This window comes from Sorex araneus, chromosome X (assembly GCF_027595985.1).
Source record: "Sorex araneus isolate mSorAra2 chromosome X, mSorAra2.pri, whole genome shotgun sequence".
In the NCBI taxonomy this organism is placed as follows: domain Eukaryota; kingdom Metazoa; phylum Chordata; class Mammalia; order Eulipotyphla; family Soricidae; genus Sorex; species Sorex araneus.
Window position 1 is genome coordinate 331360803 of NC_073313.1, and position 18336 is coordinate 331379138.

At 44.3% G+C, this 18336-nt stretch overlaps 1 protein-coding gene across 2 annotated transcripts; it reads left to right on the top strand.

Moving 5' to 3' along the window:
- The first annotated feature begins 1177 nt into the window (after nt 1-1177).
- PROKR1 (prokineticin receptor 1) lies at nt 1178-15142 on the top strand. 2 transcript variants are annotated; one of them, XM_004609158.2, is made up of 3 exons: nt 1178-1272; nt 3246-3890; nt 11943-15142. In XM_004609158.2, the coding sequence occupies exons 2-3, from the start codon at nt 3406-3408 to the stop codon at nt 12637-12639; spliced, it is 1182 nt and encodes a 393-aa protein (XP_004609215.2). In that variant the 5' UTR covers nt 1178-1272; nt 3246-3405; the 3' UTR covers nt 12640-15142. The 2 variants fall into 2 exon arrangements, with proteins under 2 accessions (XP_004609215.2, XP_054978316.1); XM_055122341.1 differs by lacking the exon at nt 1178-1272 and adding an exon at nt 2286-2352.
- The last annotated feature ends 3194 nt before the right edge of the window (nt 15143-18336 follow it).

Below are 18336 nucleotides of genomic sequence, written 5' to 3' on the forward strand. Positions count from 1 at the left end.
TGGGTATATTCCCAGAAGCAAACTAGCTGGCTTATATTCCACTTTTCAATTTGTTAAGGACCTGTCATACTGTTTTCCACAGAGACCATATCATTTTATGTTCCCAACATCAGTGGTGGGTTCTAACTGTTCCATATCCTCACCAAGACTTACCACATCTCATTTTTAAGGTTGAAAAAATATTCGATGGTATGTGTACACCACATTTTTTTTTTAAAAAAGCAACTCATTCACCCATCAGTTAAATTGTTTCCACCTTTTAGTTAATAACTCTGTTAAGAATGTTTATGGCAAGTGTGTCCGAACCCCTGGTTTCAGTTGTTTTGGAAACGGAATTGCTCCTTATAGCGTGAATTTTAGGTTTAAGTTCTTGAGACATCTGAAGACTTTTGAAGGTTTCCTGTGCCCCGTCTTTAATAGCGGCCACCGGAGTCGGCTTCCGAACAGATACCGCTGGGGGTGGGGGCTCCTCCCTTTCTCTCTGGCTTCTACACATGCTCCCCCTTCCCTCCAGCTCATTGTTTCAAGCAGGCAGCTCTTTGCGCCTCCCTTACACAAAGGTACAAGCAGCTGGCAGGGATGCTGACCCTGGAGACCGGTGGGGCTCCGGGGTGGGTCCTCGTGTTCTGCTGAGACGGTGTTGTGGGCAGAAGGGACATCTCCAGGTCCTTTGAAATCCAACCAGCCCAGCGGCTGTGTCGCCCACTCTGGCGGTGGCGGCCACTGGCCGGCTCAGCCAGCCGAGAAGCGCCGTGGCCCGCGGCTGCCCGCCGGGCGGGACAGGTACTTCCAGCGCCTCGTGCGCCGGCTTCCCAGCACGGAGCGTGAGCGGCCGCGGGATGCTCCCGGGGGCGGCCGTCCCGGACTCCGGATCCCGGGAGCGACCACTCCGGCGTGTCCTCGCCGACAGCCGCTGCTTCTGTCTGTGCCCTCCAGCAGTCGTGCTCGGAGGCGAAGGGGCGAGTCCCGGATCCCCCGACCTCCACACGACCCCCCCCCGCCCCCGCCCCGGGCTTCCAGGCCGACCCCAGGGTCCCCCGGAGCCTCACGGGCTGGCGGTCCGGTGCCCCGGGGGCGGGGACAGGCGCGGGGCGGGCCCGGGCGGGGGCGGGGGCGCTCCCCGGAGCCGTCAGCCTCGCTGCAGCCGGGGCTGCTACAGCCCAGAAGGAGCCGGAGAAGCGGGCGCAGCGCGAGGGGACCGAGTCTCCCGCTGCGTGTCGTGCGTCCCGACCCAATAAAGGAGCTGGGATCTGCTCGTCCGAAAAGCCGCAGGTACCGAGCGCGCCCTCCCGGGAGGATGCTCCAAGGCGCCCGGGGTGCAGGCACTTTTGAGTGAGGAGGGGGCTGTTTCTAGAGGACCGCCCCCCTCCGCAGCGCGGGCTCGTTTAGCGAGGGGCGAGGGGCCCTGCCTGCTCGGGCCCGAAACTGTATAGCCTGTGGGGCCCTCTGGGCGAAGTTGGAACGGAGGAGCGCGCATCAGCAGGGCTGCAGCGGCGGCTGGGGCCGGTCCCGGGCGAGTGCTACAGGGTCGGGGTCCAGCAGGGGTCGCCGGATGGAAGCCGGGGTCCTTTTTGAAACAATAACATAGGAGGAAGGGTTGTTGGACAATCTCTTCCCAATACCAGCTCTTCTAATCACACCTCCCATTGGGAACTTTTAATTTCTCTTTGTTTCAAAAAACCTGACGTGGAGCCTTCCAGGTGGCCGGCTGGTAGCTGCCCCGTCAGAGGGGGCTGCTTACGGTGCCGCCGAGACCCCCTCAGACCTGGAGGGAGTGGCCCCTCCGACGGTGGGGAGGGGGCCCGAGGTTCTGCTGGCACACTTGATAGGGACAGCTCCTGAGAGGAACAGAGGGAAAGGCTCAGAGGGAGAAAAAAGTCTGCGCCAAACAGAGATGGGGAAAGTGGGGCCGTGAAGGGAGAGGAAAATGGGCCTGGGGCCTGAGATCTACCCACTTTGGGTGCAGAAGAACTTTAGAGTCAACCCCTGTAAAGTGAGACAAGGTCCAGAGGTCTCAGACTGAGGACAATGGGGAGCTGCTGGCTTCCTAGGGTGTGTGTCGCTGGACCGGGAGTACCTAGCTTCTTTTCCCAGAGCCTTCCTCCACAGACACCCCTCCTTTCCCTCCGCTTCTGATATTTAGGATGATCTCCAGACTTGGTTAGGGAGGACAGCCTCCACAGACATAGGATCAGGCAGAGGTAGAGGTTCTCAGCTTCCTCTTGGCTGCCCCTGTCCCAGCAATGAGCTTGGTACCCCTTTTTTCTCTCTTTTTCTTCTCATGTCAGGATGGGATGGTCTGGGACAGGAGTCTACTCCCCCTCCTTGCAAACTACTGAGGAAGTGTCAAGTGTAAGTCAGAAGCTGGGGAGGGGGTAGCAGCCTCCTCTGAAGGCAGCTTGCCTTTAGTGGACCTGGGCTCTCTCTCTCTCTCTCTCTCTCTCTCTCTCTCTCTCTCTCTGCTCTGTTGTGTTGTGTTGTGTTGTGTTGTGTTGTGTGTGTGTATGTGTAGGGGACTGGGGAGGAAGTGCTGAGCTGTTTACCTCAGGACACATCATCCGTGCAGGAAGGATTTGGCTCTAAAGCGCCGCTTCTAAGTCACTAAGTGAACAGGCTGTAACTTCAGTCTTGGGGCCTCAGCCTGGACACAGGTCTTGCTGATCTCTGTGCTTGGCTTCCCGGCTCACAGCAAACTCTGATGTGGGGTCAGGAGGCCCAGTGAGAATAGAGAAAGGTGGCTGCTAGGTAGGTGCCATGATTTTTGTGCAGTGTTTGGCCAAAACTGAGAAAAATAGCTCAGGAGTGCAGGGAAGATTGTTTCAAAGCTCTCTCTCTTTGGTGGTATTCCAAGCTGTATTTCTGTGTTCAAGGCACAGAATAAATATGATAATTCTGCAAATACAGTGGATATGGGGAAATTAGGATAGGCCACTTCAGTACTCCCTCTTCCTCCATACACACTCTAACTTGGTCCCTGAAGAAAAGTGCACCACTCAGACTTCATGGAAAAGAAATAAATGGAACTCGTGCCTGGCGGTTTCTCTAGCAAACCAGCAATCCCTGGATGAGCAGCTTTGTGGTTTGGAGCTATGTTTTCCCTCCCTAATTCTTTCATTTCCACACCATCACTTTAATGTCCTCTCTGAGCAGGTGTTTGATGGATCTGCTTAGGTTACAGGGTGGTTTTAAATTTGGCCATAACCACCCACAAACATATAATCAGCTGTCTGTATGCTTTTTTTCAGAGGCATAGAATGAACCCAATCCCTCAGTCCTGAGGATGCTGGCAGGAATACTTTGACTTATTCGAAGTAGAACTGAGTGGAGGCAGAGAGAAGAGACATCTTCTGCCAGATCTCACCCCGAGGGAATTGCCAGCAACTCTGCTTGCCATCCTCTGCCCAGATGGCAGTCACCATGGGGTTTATGAAAGAGAATGACACCTCTGCCTCCACCAGCTTCCTTTCCATGCTCGATTCCCAAGAAGCTCAAGCTTCTCCCTTCCCATTCAACTCCAGTTACAGTGACTATGATCTGCCCCTGGATGAAGATGAGGATGTGACCAATTCTCGGACTTTCTTTGCAGCCAAGATTGTCATTGGTGTGGCCCTGGTGGGCATCATGCTGGTCTGTGGCATTGGAAATTTTATCTTCATTGCTGCCCTGGCCCGTTACAAAAAGCTGCGCAACCTCACCAATGTGCTCATTGCGAACCTGGCCATCTCTGACTTTTTGGTGGCCATTGTCTGCTGCCCTTTTGAGATGGATTACTATGTGGTTCGCCAGCTCTCCTGGGAGCATGGCCACATCTTGTGTGCCTCCGTGAACTACCTGCGCACTGTCTCTCTCTATGTCTCCACGAATGCCCTGCTGGCCATCGCCATTGACAGGTGAGTGAAGGGCACTGGGATTAATCCTTCTGTACTGAAGTTGTGGATTGATGAGATTCAGCAGTATCTCCATCCACGGGGCTCAAGGTTGCTCACCGACTGAACAGTAAGAAGAGTTCTAGTTTTATAGCTGCGATCAGTCTGATAGTAGCAGAACCCCTCTTGTTCCACAGTGGAAAGACTTCTGATCCCTCTTATGTGGATTCAATTCTAGATCTTGCCTCTGTTTAAGGTCTAGAGGTTGACAGATAAGGGAAAGTGTAGGAAGACAAGTTTAAGTTACAAATAAAGAATGTCATCAAGACATTCACTACTAAAGTATGACCCTACACCAACCAAAAATAAGGTTGAGGATTATTTTTTCAAGAGGAAAGGGGGAAAAAGGATCCTATGCATATCTACTCTTTTTGTAGTTCCATAAACTATTTTTGTGATCTGCTTTATACATACATACATACATACATACATACATGTATACATACAGAAGACCTGTTTCTAGTGACTGTGAGTAGAACCAGTAAGAACGGCTTATGGGAGCCTTTCCTTTGTTCTATGTAGTCTTGATTTAGTCTATCACTTGTGTTAATGGGTCAGATAGTTTTTATTCTATGGGGGACAATCTTTGCAAGTTCTTCTGCCTGAAACTGGACTCTCAATTTGCATTCTGAATCCTTGTTACAGGCTAATTAGAGTAATCTTAAGGGTCAAGTCAGCCTGGTACTGGGATCTAAACGGCCTGCCTCTCTTTATTTTGCCAACAGACCATATTTGTGGCCTCCTAGGCTCCGGTAGAGTTCAGTCCTCTCTCTCCCCCAGTCAGTACACCCTCAGGACAATGTCCCTGGAAGGAGCACAAAGGAGAGACAACTAGAAAAGGGCAGACCCGAGGAATAGGCTTTAAAACCAGTGAGCAGTGAAGCCTTTATTCCCTGAGAAGTACATCAGGGAGCTGCTGCTTAGACAGTCTGGGGTCTGTCATCTGAAATGGTGCTCAGAGGTGTGGACCCTGTGGGGAGGGTCTTCCACATGAGTCATGGAGCCCCATAGTGTGATGCCCTCAGAGGTCTCAGATGAGTCTACAGAAGGGGATGGAAGGAGTTAGTCAAGCAAAGTGTCCTTCAGATCTGTCAAGAAAAAGCTCCAGGCACCCCATCCCTGGCCATTTCTGAAAGAAGCAGCTGCTCCTCAGCATGCTTTCTCTTAGCACAGGAACAGGATGGAGTATGTGGGGGGTCATTCCCTGAAGCTCCACTCCAGATAGGTGTTTTCCCACTGTCCATGGTCCCACTGCTGACAGAGGGGTTCTTGGTACCTTCCTGCTGTTTGGTGGAGTCTGCTCTCTGGGTGAGATCTGTTCTATGTGGAGCCACACTTGTCAAAAGGCTAACAGTGCAGGAGAAGGGGAGTAAAGAGAAATTCAGAGCCTCAGGAAGCTTTGGGATAATTAAAAAAAAAAAAGTAGTATCTTAGTCAGTCAGGCTTGTATTTCTTTTCATGCCAAGCTCAGCTAGCCTGAAACACTGCAGGCATTCTCTTGCAGTGTAGGTGTATATAATGCAACTGGGATAAAATAAGGAATGTTTACCAGGGGGATGGGCTGTGCACCCTGGAAACTGTCACTGTTTGGAGTGGGGATGCAGCTGGACACTTGTGTCCAGTGTTGAAGGAGGACAGGGGAGAACACAGCTTCCTGCATGGGGCTGTTCAGTGCCTGTAACCACGAGCTGGTTGCTCCACTGCACTGCATTTCCTCAAGTGGTTTTTGTGATCTTTGCTTCAAGTTTGTGTTAATTTTTGGTTTTGCCATCTCGTTCCTGTGGCTTACAATCTCATTGATTATTATCTGGCCCTGTATGTTCAGCTTTTGTTTGGTGTTTCTCAAGTTTGATTTAGTTAATGTGGAGTAACTATTTCTTATCTTGATGTTACAAATACACCTACAGTTATGAAAACACCTTTGTTTTAGTTGAATGGCATTTCTGTAGGAACAGTGTGGGCAGTTATTCTGCCTGGGCTTATACCACACTTGTGCCACATATTTGCCATGGGGTGTCATGTTAGTAATTTGATCTCTCAGCCTCAATTTTCTGTGTATAAAATGGGAATAATTTTTTAAAAAACCCTGATGTAATGTATGCAATTCTTAAGGACAATGTTTAAAATTGGGTATGCAACAAAAAGTATTGTTGATATAATCAATTTTTAAAATGGAGTCAATATGAATTACCAAGTTACATGCGTACAATGTTCAACAATTTAGTTTCATGCGTACAATGTTCCAACACCAATCCCTTCACCAGTGGCCACTACCCTCCACCAATGTCCCCAGTTTCCCAACCCCTCACACCCTACAGTCTGCCTCTGTGGCAGGCACTTTCCCCCTCCCCCATTGTCCTAGTGCGCTCTTCCTTAACTTTTACCCCTCACCCCTACCCCAGTGACTAGCTTCCCTCTGAATACCAGTTCTCCTGCTCTTCTTTCTTTGCCTCAGAGCATATTCCCTGTAGACATTTATATCCCACAAATGAGGGAGTAAGATGAATTAACCTTTAAAGGAATAACAAATATATCCCTGAAAAACTATTAATTATTTCTGATTGTGACTCTTATTGTATTAATTGAAATGACAGTTTATGTGATGTGCTTTAAAAAAGAATCACTGGCTGGGGAGGTGATACATGACTTTGAACCTCAGCACCACAAATCTTGTGAGCACACTGAGCCTTGGAAGCCTCTGAGCACTGTTAGGGAGCACCATCTCCCAGGGCCCTTGCCTTGACCCGCTGCCTAGGTTGGTGGAGAATTACCCAGGCATCCTGAGCACTACTTTGAAGCCCCCCCAAACCTCTCCCTTTTTGTGAAAAAATTGTCATGCAAAATTCCTAAGATATACAGCTCTGAAGATGGAACGGAAAACTGGTTACCTTCTACCTGTTTGAACTTCTGTTTCTGTTATTGGCTCCATGGTATTGCTGATCATTTAAACCAGAAAGTCCCCTTTTTTCTTGGCTGAGGTCTCCTTCCCCCACCCCCTACCCCACCCAAGAGTCTTGTTTCTAGATCCTGTTTCATGCACCTACCTGTGTGCCCAGTACTGGACTCCCATGGTCTATTCTTGGTGTGGGGGTATCAGGTGGAATCACACCTACCCCTTTAGTTTTTCTGCTTGTGCTCAGGTTTACAGGGTCTACACTCACCTAGTTGTGTGGTGCTTATGCGCATTCTTACTCACAGTGCTTGAGCAGTGGTCATGGTGGTGCTCACATACGTGGTGTCCATGGCTCACACTCCTGGCCACAGAGCTAGCACATCTTTTCTTTTGAGTTGTGGGGGTCATGGAGGAAGGGGTGGTTTTGTCACACCCATGGGTCTAGTGCTCAGTGTAGAACTAGCTTGCAGTGTCAGGGATCACAGATAGCAGCGCCTCCAGACTCCATGAACTGGCTCCCGCTAACACCATGCTCAGCATACTCAGTGGCACCAGGGAGCAAATTTGGAGCCTTATGCTCGCAAGACATTAGACACTGACTCATCTCCATCCACCGAATAATGTGTCAGAAACTATTCCAAGTATAAGACTGGGGATATGGAGAGCGGAAAACTCCCTGCCCTCAAGGAACCTAGGGATACTTAGAGAGAACAGTCAGGCAAACAAATTAGAAGAAGGTAATTTGGGGGTGTGAGAAATGCTTTCAACAAAAACAAATCAACGGTTACACAAAAACACTGAGAGTGCATGTAGAAAGACTCAAAAAGTGTTTCTGAGAAGACATTTGAACAGAACTTTGAATGTTGTAGGGGAGAATAGGGGGATGCTGTTTTTAGGAATATCTATGCAAAACAAACAAAACGAAACAAGCATTCTAAACAAAGGGAAATACAAGTGCCAAGGCTCTAAGACAAACCTGAAGGTTCTGGGAAGAAAGAGAAGGTCCCAGAGGGAAAAAAGCAAAATGAGTCAAAGGAATCTGCCCTGTGTCTCCTGCTCTTGCTCAAAAACCTCAGTCCCCCATAATAGTCCATGATCTACAAAAGAAAACTTTAGCCCCTGGGATCACTCTTCCCATCTTTCATTACTGGGGTCCATATTGCTTCCCATTCTGTGTTGGGTAAACATAGCTGTGTCCTGTTTTCTGAAAAAAAGGTTGCAATCTTTTTGAAAATCATCAGTATGACTCAACACATTTCTATTCACTCAATGTCATGCTCTGCTGAGGGTGACATTTTATTTAAGTATTAGGTGCCCAATAGACTCTGTGTAAAGAATTTACTGACAAGGAAAGGTTATAAAGGAAGATACAGTCCCTGCTCTTGAAAAATTTACCATCTAGAATGAGTTGAGATGGGAAGACAAAACATTTATGAAACTCTCAGAGAATATGGACAGGGTATATTTTATTTCACTTTTATTTATGGGGAGGGGACTGTGTCACAACTCGAAGTGTTCAAGACTTACTCCTGGCTCTCTGCTCAGGGGTCACTCCTCCTGGTACACAGACTATAAGTGGTGCCTGGGATCAGGAGGTAAACATATCTGGAGTAAATAAACAAGGGAAAGCCCTGCATCATCTCTCTGTCCTGTAAAAGGTACATTTGATTAATTCATTAATTTTTAATTGAATTACCATGAGATACACAGTTGCAAGGTTGTTCATGATTGGGTTTCAGTCATACAATATTCCAATACCTATTCTTTTCCAGTGAAAAGGATATATTTTAAATAAAATTTAAGAAAGAGTAAGAGTGTCTTAGTAGTCCAACAGTGGTGAAGACTTTTAACTGGCCTTCAAAAATTGGGGTTCAGCGATGGTGAGGTAAGGGTTTCTAAGAAAGTCAGTGTGTACAAAAGCTGAGAGTTGGGAGTGCTTGAGGTACAAGGTTTCCTGGGGAGAATAGGTGGGGCAGGGATGAGGAACAAAATAGGAGCAGAAAATAGAAAAGTTGCATTACTCATGCTAGAATCTCTCCAAAGCTACTCTCAGGGGGTCAGACCAGCAGCAGCAGAGAACTGGAAAAGGTCATCAGAGGTCACCGTCCCCTCTGGGATCTGGCTTTCCTCTGGTTGTAGGGACACCAGCACTATCTTTGGGGACAGGTTTTCTCACGTCCTTGAGCATGTGGTGACACTGGAGAACTTTCTCTTATGTTACTTAGAAACTTGGGAGAACTGGCAAGTCTAGCCAGTGCCTGTTGCCAGCTCCTCTGTCTGGATGAAACCAATGAAGGCGAGAGTCAGAACATTAGGGAGCATTGAGATTCCCCGGTGAGTTGACTGGTGGGGGCCTAATGGTCCAAGAAGTGGGTGATTCACTCATCCAGTCCATAATGGTTTAGAAGCTTCTATGACCTCCAATTTCTGGACTGAGTTGGGGTTGATCCTAGGGACAGAGAGGGAGCCCAAATGCCCCCCCTTTTTTAAAAACCACTCCTTTCACCACTGCCACACCATGACTATCTGGGCATGACTTTGTCCAGTAGCCTTTACTCTCTGTTCTCTGGGTAAGTGTTGCCTCCCTGTGGATCTGAACCTGGGCCATCATAGTGGCTGACACACAGGGAAGGTCAAGGGCTTCCCATAAACAGGGAGGAGGGGTCAATTGCCTGAGAACTTCTGGGCACATCTAAAGGCAAAAACGGTAGAAACTGACCGTGAAGGAAAGAATAAAGGCAGGGCAGGGAGAAATCACCAGAATTCCAGGAAGACCAGAGTAAAAGGAGGCAGGGTGGTGGGGGCGGGGGTGGGGGAATGGCTATTAGACAGTCCACTGGATTTGGAAGAAGATGGCTTGTGCCACTGTTTCATTCATTTTTAACTTCACGGATTTTGACAGGCTATTTAGTGTTTCTAAATCTGATGTGATTATCTGTCAAATGGACGTCATAACTCCCTGACATATTCAGTAGGGTTGGTGTTATCCATTGTTTCTTATATATCTCTGGAGTACAATATTTCTTGTACAACTTCATTACTAAGGATGGAGTTTGGTGATGTAGAGAAAGTCAGGATAATTATTTTATGAGTAGTTGCACATTATCCTGAAGAGTAGTTTTGACTTAAAGATAAATTGATCCAATATGTTTATTTTCCAATGAAGAGTGGAAAGAAAAATTAACCTGAAGACAGACTAAGTGAGAAAACAATACATTTTGAGTTAATAATCAGTTATTGTAAATTAATGATCTGTTGCTTATATGAAGAGTCTCGTTGAAATCTCAAAGTTTCTCTGTGAGGCTGGTGAAGCTGGTAATATTCCAATGTTACAGATGTTGCATTGACCCCATAAGAATATAGTAATATTCAAGCAATCAACAGAATGGGTTGAAAAGACATAAAGGCATAGATCTTAGTAAGAGCAAAAATGATAAGTTGTTTTCATTGTGAGTGGGAGTAAGTTTGTTGTACTCATCAGAACAGGAGCATTGTGGTCATTATAAACTTCATCATCGAGTGTAGAGAAAAGATTACCTATATCATTTTTATTTCACCCTTAAGCACTTGAGAGAGAGGCAAGGGTGCCACAGATTGTTGTTCCTAGAGCATGTTAAACACCAGCTGGGTATTCAGAAGGTGGAGCCAATCCATCCAACTTCATCTTACAGTTGAAGGTAGAAGAGAGTCTTTAGTCTTTAGTTGAACACTCCAAATAACACTCAGTGGAGTTGGCTTCCTGGCTTGTGGGGGATTGCAGGATGGAGAGAAAGAAGCAGCTGGAACATAATCAGAAAAAGAGCGAAACGTCCTCTTTGAATCAAAACCCCAAGAAAGATGACCTCAGTGGGATTGGTTTCAAAGGAAATAGAATTGGTTTGGCCATCCTTCAGGGTCCTGTCACACTTGTTCTGAATTCTAACTGGGATAAGCTGTAGACACGTGCAAATGTGTTTATTTCCAGTGCTGGTTAGCCGTTCCTTTCCACTTCGTTTCCCATCTTGCTCCTTCTTCAACTTCCACCCCCTGCCAGATATAGAAAGTCTTCCAGGAAACCGGAGCTCTCAGCCTAAGTATGTGCACTCTCTCTGGGAAGGAGGCTTTCATACCACACACATGACTCACAGCCCCCAGAAAGTGCTCTTTCTTTGCTCTCCTGGACCACTTCGGTAACAGCAGTATGACTTCGGTAACAGCAGTATGGTCTTTCTTCTTCTTTTTTTTTTTTTTTGCAGAGGACAAAACAACATCTTTTGGTGCTTAAAGTGATTTTTCTTAAGTGCATGTATATTCTAAATTGACCTTCTCATCAGCTATGTGAAATGTTTCTATCATATATGACCTTAAGAAAGTCAATTTCTTATTAACCTCACTTTTCCACCAAGAAATTTAGCTAAATGATCATAAGCTTTTCCTTTGTCTTTTCATGAAGAGCAAATCTTTTAGAAATAAAATCCAACTAATATTTTTCATAGGGCTACACTCAGAGGTGTTCTGGAAGCCAGACAGTGCTGGGGATTGAACTCAGCATCTTACTAGGCATATCCTCAACCACTTTATTTTCTCAGTCCTGTAGAGCAATGTGTTTTGTTGTTGCTGTTGTTATTTTTTAATAGAGAATAAAGAGGAGACTTAAAATTCTGATTCCATTGGAAAAAAGCAAATTTTCCCAACAAATCTTTGAATTATCAAATCTTTTTAGCTCTGAACTGTGGAGGAATTAGGCTGAATGGTGCTGAAAACATGAATACTCTGGGAATAGAGCCAGGGAACAAAACTTATGGGAGGCATTATTTCTATGTTCAACAATAATTTATTGAGTATTTACTGTGTTTAAGCTATGCTAGGATTTGTATATATTAGCACATTTAATCCCCAAAAGCAAATGCTTTTGCAGATAAGAAAACGGATTCAGTGAGATTAAACAAAATTTGTCTGAAGTTACACAGCTGGTAAGGAGTAGGGCTAGGCTTTACTTTCTAAGTTGGGTCTCTGGGAAGCCCCCATACCATGGTGGGCTTTTCCTCTGCACAAACCATGTGGTTGCCCCTCAACATTGTTAAAATAATAACACCCAGAACTTCCTTGTCACAGTACTTGACCCCTTTGCATTTTTGTCCTAGATATCTTGCCATTGTCCACCCACTGAGACCCCGGATGAAGTATCAAACGGCCACTGGCTTGATCGCTTTGGTGTGGGTGGTGTCAATCCTCATTGCCATCCCTTCAGCTTACTTCACAACAGAAACCGTTCTCATCATTGTCAAGGACCAGGAGAAGATCTTCTGTGGCCAAATCTGGCCAGTGGACCAACAGATCTACTATAAGTCCTACTTCCTCTTCATCTTTGGCATCGAGTTTTTGGGCCCGGTGGTCACCATGACCCTGTGCTATGCCAGGATCTCCCGCGAGCTCTGGTTCAAGGCAGTCCCTGGTTTCCAGACGGAGCAGATCCGCAAGCGCCTTCGCTGCCGCCGGAAGACGGTCCTGGTCCTCATGTGCATCCTCATAGCTTATGTCCTATGCTGGGCGCCCTTCTATGGCTTCACTATCGTGCGTGACTTCTTCCCCACTGTGTTCGTGAAGGAGAAACACTATCTTACAGCTTTCTACATCGTCGAGTGCATCGCCATGAGCAACAGCATGATCAACACCTTGTGCTTCGTCACGGTCAAGAACAATACCATCAAGTACTTTAAGAAGATCATGCTGCTCCACTGGAAGTCTTCTTACAAGAGTAGTAAGTCCAGTGCAGATCTTGATCTCAAAACCACCGGGGCACCTGCCACCGAAGAGGTGGATTGCATTAGACTGAAATAACTAGAAACTTGTAAAAGTTAATCTTAGATGATGTTTTTGGGACAATGATCAGTGTGCTTACACATACTTGCAGACAAAAACTCTTGGTTCGTTGGAAGGTAAATGGACAACTATGCGAGCTATGTGTTTAGAGAATATGATTAGATACCACAATTAGTGAATGACATTTATTATATGTTTCCTTTGCATAAAGAGTAGGCACCAGTGGAACCTATTTGTACTGATAACCTTGGGTGGAAAATGTTGGGTCAGAGTCTGGGATTTTCTGGTTAATGAACCAGAATATGGATCTAAACTCTAGTAGAGGTGTTTTTAAGGTGAGGTCTTGGTGCATTTCAGCTGCTCATCAAATTGTGATGTAGCATATCTCTAGAACTGTTCTTAGACTTGCTCTTGCTCTTAACACTTGTAGGGGTGGGTCAAAAATACAAACAAAAAAAAAGGCTCCTAACTCCCTCACTTACTTCACCCCCACACACACAACACATCAAAACACACAACTCTTATTGAGGATGTGTACTTGCATGCACATATATGCATGGCCAAGTTCTGTCCTAACTCACTACCTCCATATTACCCCACAGTTAACTCTTGGGCCTAGAGCCATGTCCATATGTGGTAATGCTTATCATCAGAAAGACGAGCCTAAAGAAGCAGTCACACATGCTCTAGAACTGGTCAGAGAATTATGAGGCTCAGAGTAAGCTGAATGGGTGAAAGGGGGAAATTCTGAGTCCAAAATAGGTACGTTTCCTTCACTCTATGAACTTCTTATTCCTTAGTTGTGCAACTTCTTGTCCCTTAGTTGTGCAACTGGAGCATTAGAGGAGAAGAAATTCTCAAAAGAAGTGACCTCAGGGTATGTGCTGAGATTCTTTAGGTCAAACTTGGGTTGATAGTACAGAAGTACAGATAGTACAGAAGATAAGACACTTGACTTGCACAGGTTCCATCTCCAGCATGGCAAATAGTCTCTCAAGCCCCTGAGCACCACTGGGGTGTGGCTCAAGAACAAACAAACAAAGAGGATTCTTTTGATCTAAGGATGGTATTACTCCTACTTCTTAGTTATTCTGGTTTTAATCAGTTTGGCTTCTTCTTAAGTCTTTTCTCTTCTTAAGGCTTCTTAAGAGCTTCTTGTAAGCATGCAATCTATTAAAAGAGACAACTTCATGGAATTGACTGTCTCATTTTCACATTTTACTAGCTTTCATCCTCATTGGTATGATCTGAGAGCACTGTGTTTTGGTTACTGGTTCCTGAGCCTCATCCAAGTCACTATGCAATCCAGTGGCAAGAGACAAGTTCAGTGACGGAACTTTGGCACTCAGAAGGGAAAGAAACACCCCATTTGGGTTGGAGAGTGTGTATTTATGGAGGGGGGGCATGCAATGATGAGTATCAGTGACTTCACAGACTTTTTGAGGGCTCATCCTGCTCTTAGTTTTTGACTTGTGGAATTTTAGAACCAGAAGATCTGATTCAGCTTTATCTCTGCACTTTTGTGGCCTTGGGTAAGGCCCTGTGGAGGGGCCAAAGATAATATACCTATCATAAGTACTGAGGAGGTGACTATGAGAGGCAACATAAGAAAACTCAAGCTCATAAGCAACCAAAAGAAAGGGACTGCTAACTGTGTTGTCTTTGTGGAAAAAATTGCTACATTAGTTTATGTAGCTAGAAACCTAACCATCTACCCTGTCAATTCTTTGTGTGAATGATTTTTTAATTCCTTTTAGCGCTGCTAGATGCATTGGTCCAACATGGTAGTGAAGTTGAGGGCAGAGAGTATAAGAAAATAGCACATTAGTTTCCAGTCAGAGATGAACTCAGAGTTTTAGAAACAAGAACCAGAGAATCAAAGCACCTTTGTGGTCATGGAGTGTGACCACCGTAGTAATCTTCCTATGTCTGTTCCCAGCCAGCATGAATCTTGGAAATGTGGTTTGTTTCCTAATCTTTTATTCTCATGAGTGTGTTAGGCTATAAATAATTCTAGAGAAGCTTGTTTATAAGGCTATTTTCATGAAAACTGTATGGTGTTCTCTCTATCCAAATACAGTGAATTCTTTGTTTAGGAAAGTTAAGTTAATTTTTATGCTTAATATACCTAAAACTATTAATGTTTTACAACTCATTGTCTAACTGGTTTATCTTAAAGTTTAATCAGAATATTCTCAAAGATTAAGAACTAAAATATGAACCTAAATCCAATATGTTGAAGAAGACATTTTTAACTTAAAAATAAAATAAATATATTTCTTTTTAAGATCAGGAAACTTAGTTTGAGACAAAAAATAATTAAATGTTTGCTGTCATTATGCTTATCTTTCTTACTAGGAATGCTAAACATGAGTTGGCTATATTAAATAGGAGTTCTATCTACATGACAACCAAATATCTTTTTTCTTATTAGCCTAAAATGCATCAATATTTTGCTCATTCATTTAATTATCTATAATATTTCTAAATACTGTGTCTGCTTGTGATTTTACAGTGAACGGTGTTGTATTACCAAGTAAAATTAAAATATGTATATAACTATATAAAATCATCAGCCAGGTGTTTCTGTGATTTCTGTTCCCCTTTCCTCCTTTTCTCTAGTTATAATAATAAGATGATTCTCTGAGTGAGCCCTAAACTGATGCTGATTTTGTGGCAATATGAGTCATCAGAATAATGGTAACTCATGCTCTTATTGTCTACCATGTCTCTCTATTCTAAGAGATTGAATTGATTTAAGTCTTCTTCCTGTAAGTTTACTCTGGTGAATACATTAGTTTTTTTTGGCATCTCAGTGCCAAAACTTGAGATCTCAGGTCTGCTTGTTACATAGTCGGAGTTGAATCTTTGAAGAGATTTATACAAAGCGATCCAGAGATAAATCTATGCCACTTCTTAGTGTTCAGGGCAGTGACTTATTCATTGAATGTAACGGTAGCCTACCTAGTCAATTACTTCCTCAAAAATGGGCACATGTTTTAAGGTGACACTTTTACTCATGTGTTTCTTTTCTACTAAGCACTTTCAATTAACAAAAAGATGTGTACATTGTCACATACAGAAGAAGAATAATATGATTTTTCCAAATCAGCGTTTACTTAAAATAAAAGAGAAGGACAGATTTGCAACAAAACTTTGGGAGATTTTGCCTGCTGCACACACATTTTAAAAATAATTTCTGAACGACATTAAAACATGGAAATGTGGCAGTCTCCACAGCAAGACCTCAAGCATGAAACATGTTCCATGCTTGTTGTGGAAAAAAATACGAAAGAATTTGTAAGATGTCCAGAAAATTATAAATACGTTCTCTTACTTAAAAACTATGATAAAGTTGGAAAGTATCAACAAAGAATGAAGCCACTTCTTCCTAGATTGAAAGTTAAAAACAATCAAGCCCAAATTATTTGATTTATGTTTGTTGAAAATAAAGTCCAGAAGGAGGGTGAAATCTGTTCAAGGTTGCAAGCTGGTCCTTTGAGAATTATGGTAGATTCCCCAAGACTCCAGAAGTTCTTCTACTAAAACATTTGTCTGTATACTGGGAGCATCAAATTCCTGGAAAGGAAAGGATCCTTTCCAACAATCTTTAGGTGACTGTTTACCTCCATTGTGGCCTTTCTGGAAAATTTTAAGGAGTTTAGCAGAGACATTCCTGGTGCTTTTGCAAGCCAAGTTTAGCTCATTCTACCCTTGGGAATGCACAGCACAGGCACAGAGAATAGGTTTTAGGGAAGAATTGCTAAAAATGTTTATAGCTCCTCTTCTTTACCTTGCCAAGTTGGGGGCTCTAGGACTATAAAAAATATTAGGCCCCCGTTCATTGGAACAGCTGACTGCCCTAGGAAAGCAGAGGAAGACAATGGAGCCATGGACTCTACATGTCCAGATGGGAACAGGATGTGTTTCAGAGATCAGGGACAACACAAGACTACCTCTTGCCTTTGTCAGGGGAGCCTCATAGGAGGGGTGGGTGCTTTGGTTGAGTGGGATGTGGAGAAAGAAGTAAGAGGACAATCATTTGTTTTGTCCATTGTAACTGAATCTGATTTTTACAGGGGTTAAAAACATAAAATTGGGGCTGGAGTGATAGTCCAGCAGGGAGAGCTTTTGCCTTGCATGCTGCCGACCAGGGTTCGAATCCCAGCATCCCATAGGGTCAACCGAGCACTGCCAGAAGTATTTCCTGAGCGCAGAGCCAGGAGGAATCCTTGAGCATCGCCATAACCCAAAAAAGCCAAAAAAATTTTTTTTAATAAAATTAGTCTGATATGTAAAAAGAAAACCCATAAAATTTCTCACACAATAATGTAATGGTCATCCCTGGAAGAGGTAACCCCAAATCTGAAAACATGGAGAGACTTCAGAAATATTAAAGTTTCATTTGTTTTGATGAAGTTTTGATGAATGCAAGGGAAGAGAGGAGACACAGGAAAGAGCCTTTTAAAACAAGTGGGTTTGAGAGGGGGGAAGGAGGCCACTAAACTCTATTTTAAGAATCATTTCTCTCAGTCCTTCAAACAGCCCTCCAAACCATGGGCAAGCATTGTTCTCATTTTAAAGAATGTATTTTTTCAGTCACCTATGTTATGCTGAGGTCTGAACCTCTTTAGTTCAACTCTAGATCTCAAATGTTTGATTACTCTGAGCTGAATCCTTTCTTCTTTATCTTTCCTTTTCCATCCTCCAAGAATGGGGATGGAGAGGTTTCTAATAATAGAGAAATGAGTGCTCATGACTTTCTTTGAAATGGTTATACCACAAAATTAAAGTTAATAGATAGTTTGTTGGGACAGGCTTACAGAAATCTAGCATTTTAATAGTTTATTGCACAAGACACTAAAATGTATTACTATAGAGCCAAGAGCATAAAATGAAAATGAGAAAGTATCTTCAATAAATTATATCGGGAAAACTGGATAGCCACATGCAAAAGAATAAAACTGAATCAATATCTCATACCAAGCACAAAAGTTAACTCAAAATGGATAAAAGTCTTGGATGTTGGTTCCAAACCATAAAACACATCAAGAAAAACATGGGCGAAACACTGCAGATATTGGCTTCAATGATGCTTTCAGAAATTGGACGCCAATAGTAAGGGCTACAAAATTAAAAAATAAGCAAGTAGGATAATGACAAAGAATATCACTAAAAAGATATCCTATTAAATGGAAGGAAATAGTTTTATATTATCACACATGAATCACACAAAATCCCATTAATCACCGATTTCTCGGGCGGGCTCAGTAACATCTCATTTCGTACTTTCCCTGAGATCTTAGCAGTCCATCTCGACTCGGCCCTCCTAACGATATTGCACTGGGGACTCTTCAGGGTCAGGGGAATGAGATCCAGCTTGTTACTGGATTTTGCATATGAATACACCATGGGAAGCTTGCAAGGCTGTCCCATGTGGGCAGGAAACTCTCAGAAGATTGCCAGTTTCTCCCAGGGAGAGAAGTAGGCTAAAGATATCCTACTTCTGGGAGCTCGCTTTTAAGTCTCTGGATGTTGGCCGTTGATGGGATTACACACACCTGGGTTCCTCTGCCAGTACCTTCATGCATGAGGCCTGTCCGAATGTGTGGAGAGGGGCCTCCAGCATGGCTGTAGCCAGGTTCTGGTGGTCTTCAGCCTCCGGGAGCTCTGCTTGAGGCGGGGAGGGAAGCTGGAGCCTATCCCATCTGAGGG

Excerpts from the sequence above, each read along its gene's own strand:
- PROKR1 (XM_004609158.2), top strand. The coding sequence starts at position 3,406 with ATGGCAGTCACCATGGGGTTTATGAAAGAGAATGACACCTCTGCCTCC. Across the intron at positions 3,891-11,942 it reads CTGGCCATCGCCATTGACAG|ATATCTTGCCATTGTCCACC; the intron begins GTGAGTGAAGGG and ends TTTTTGTCCTAG.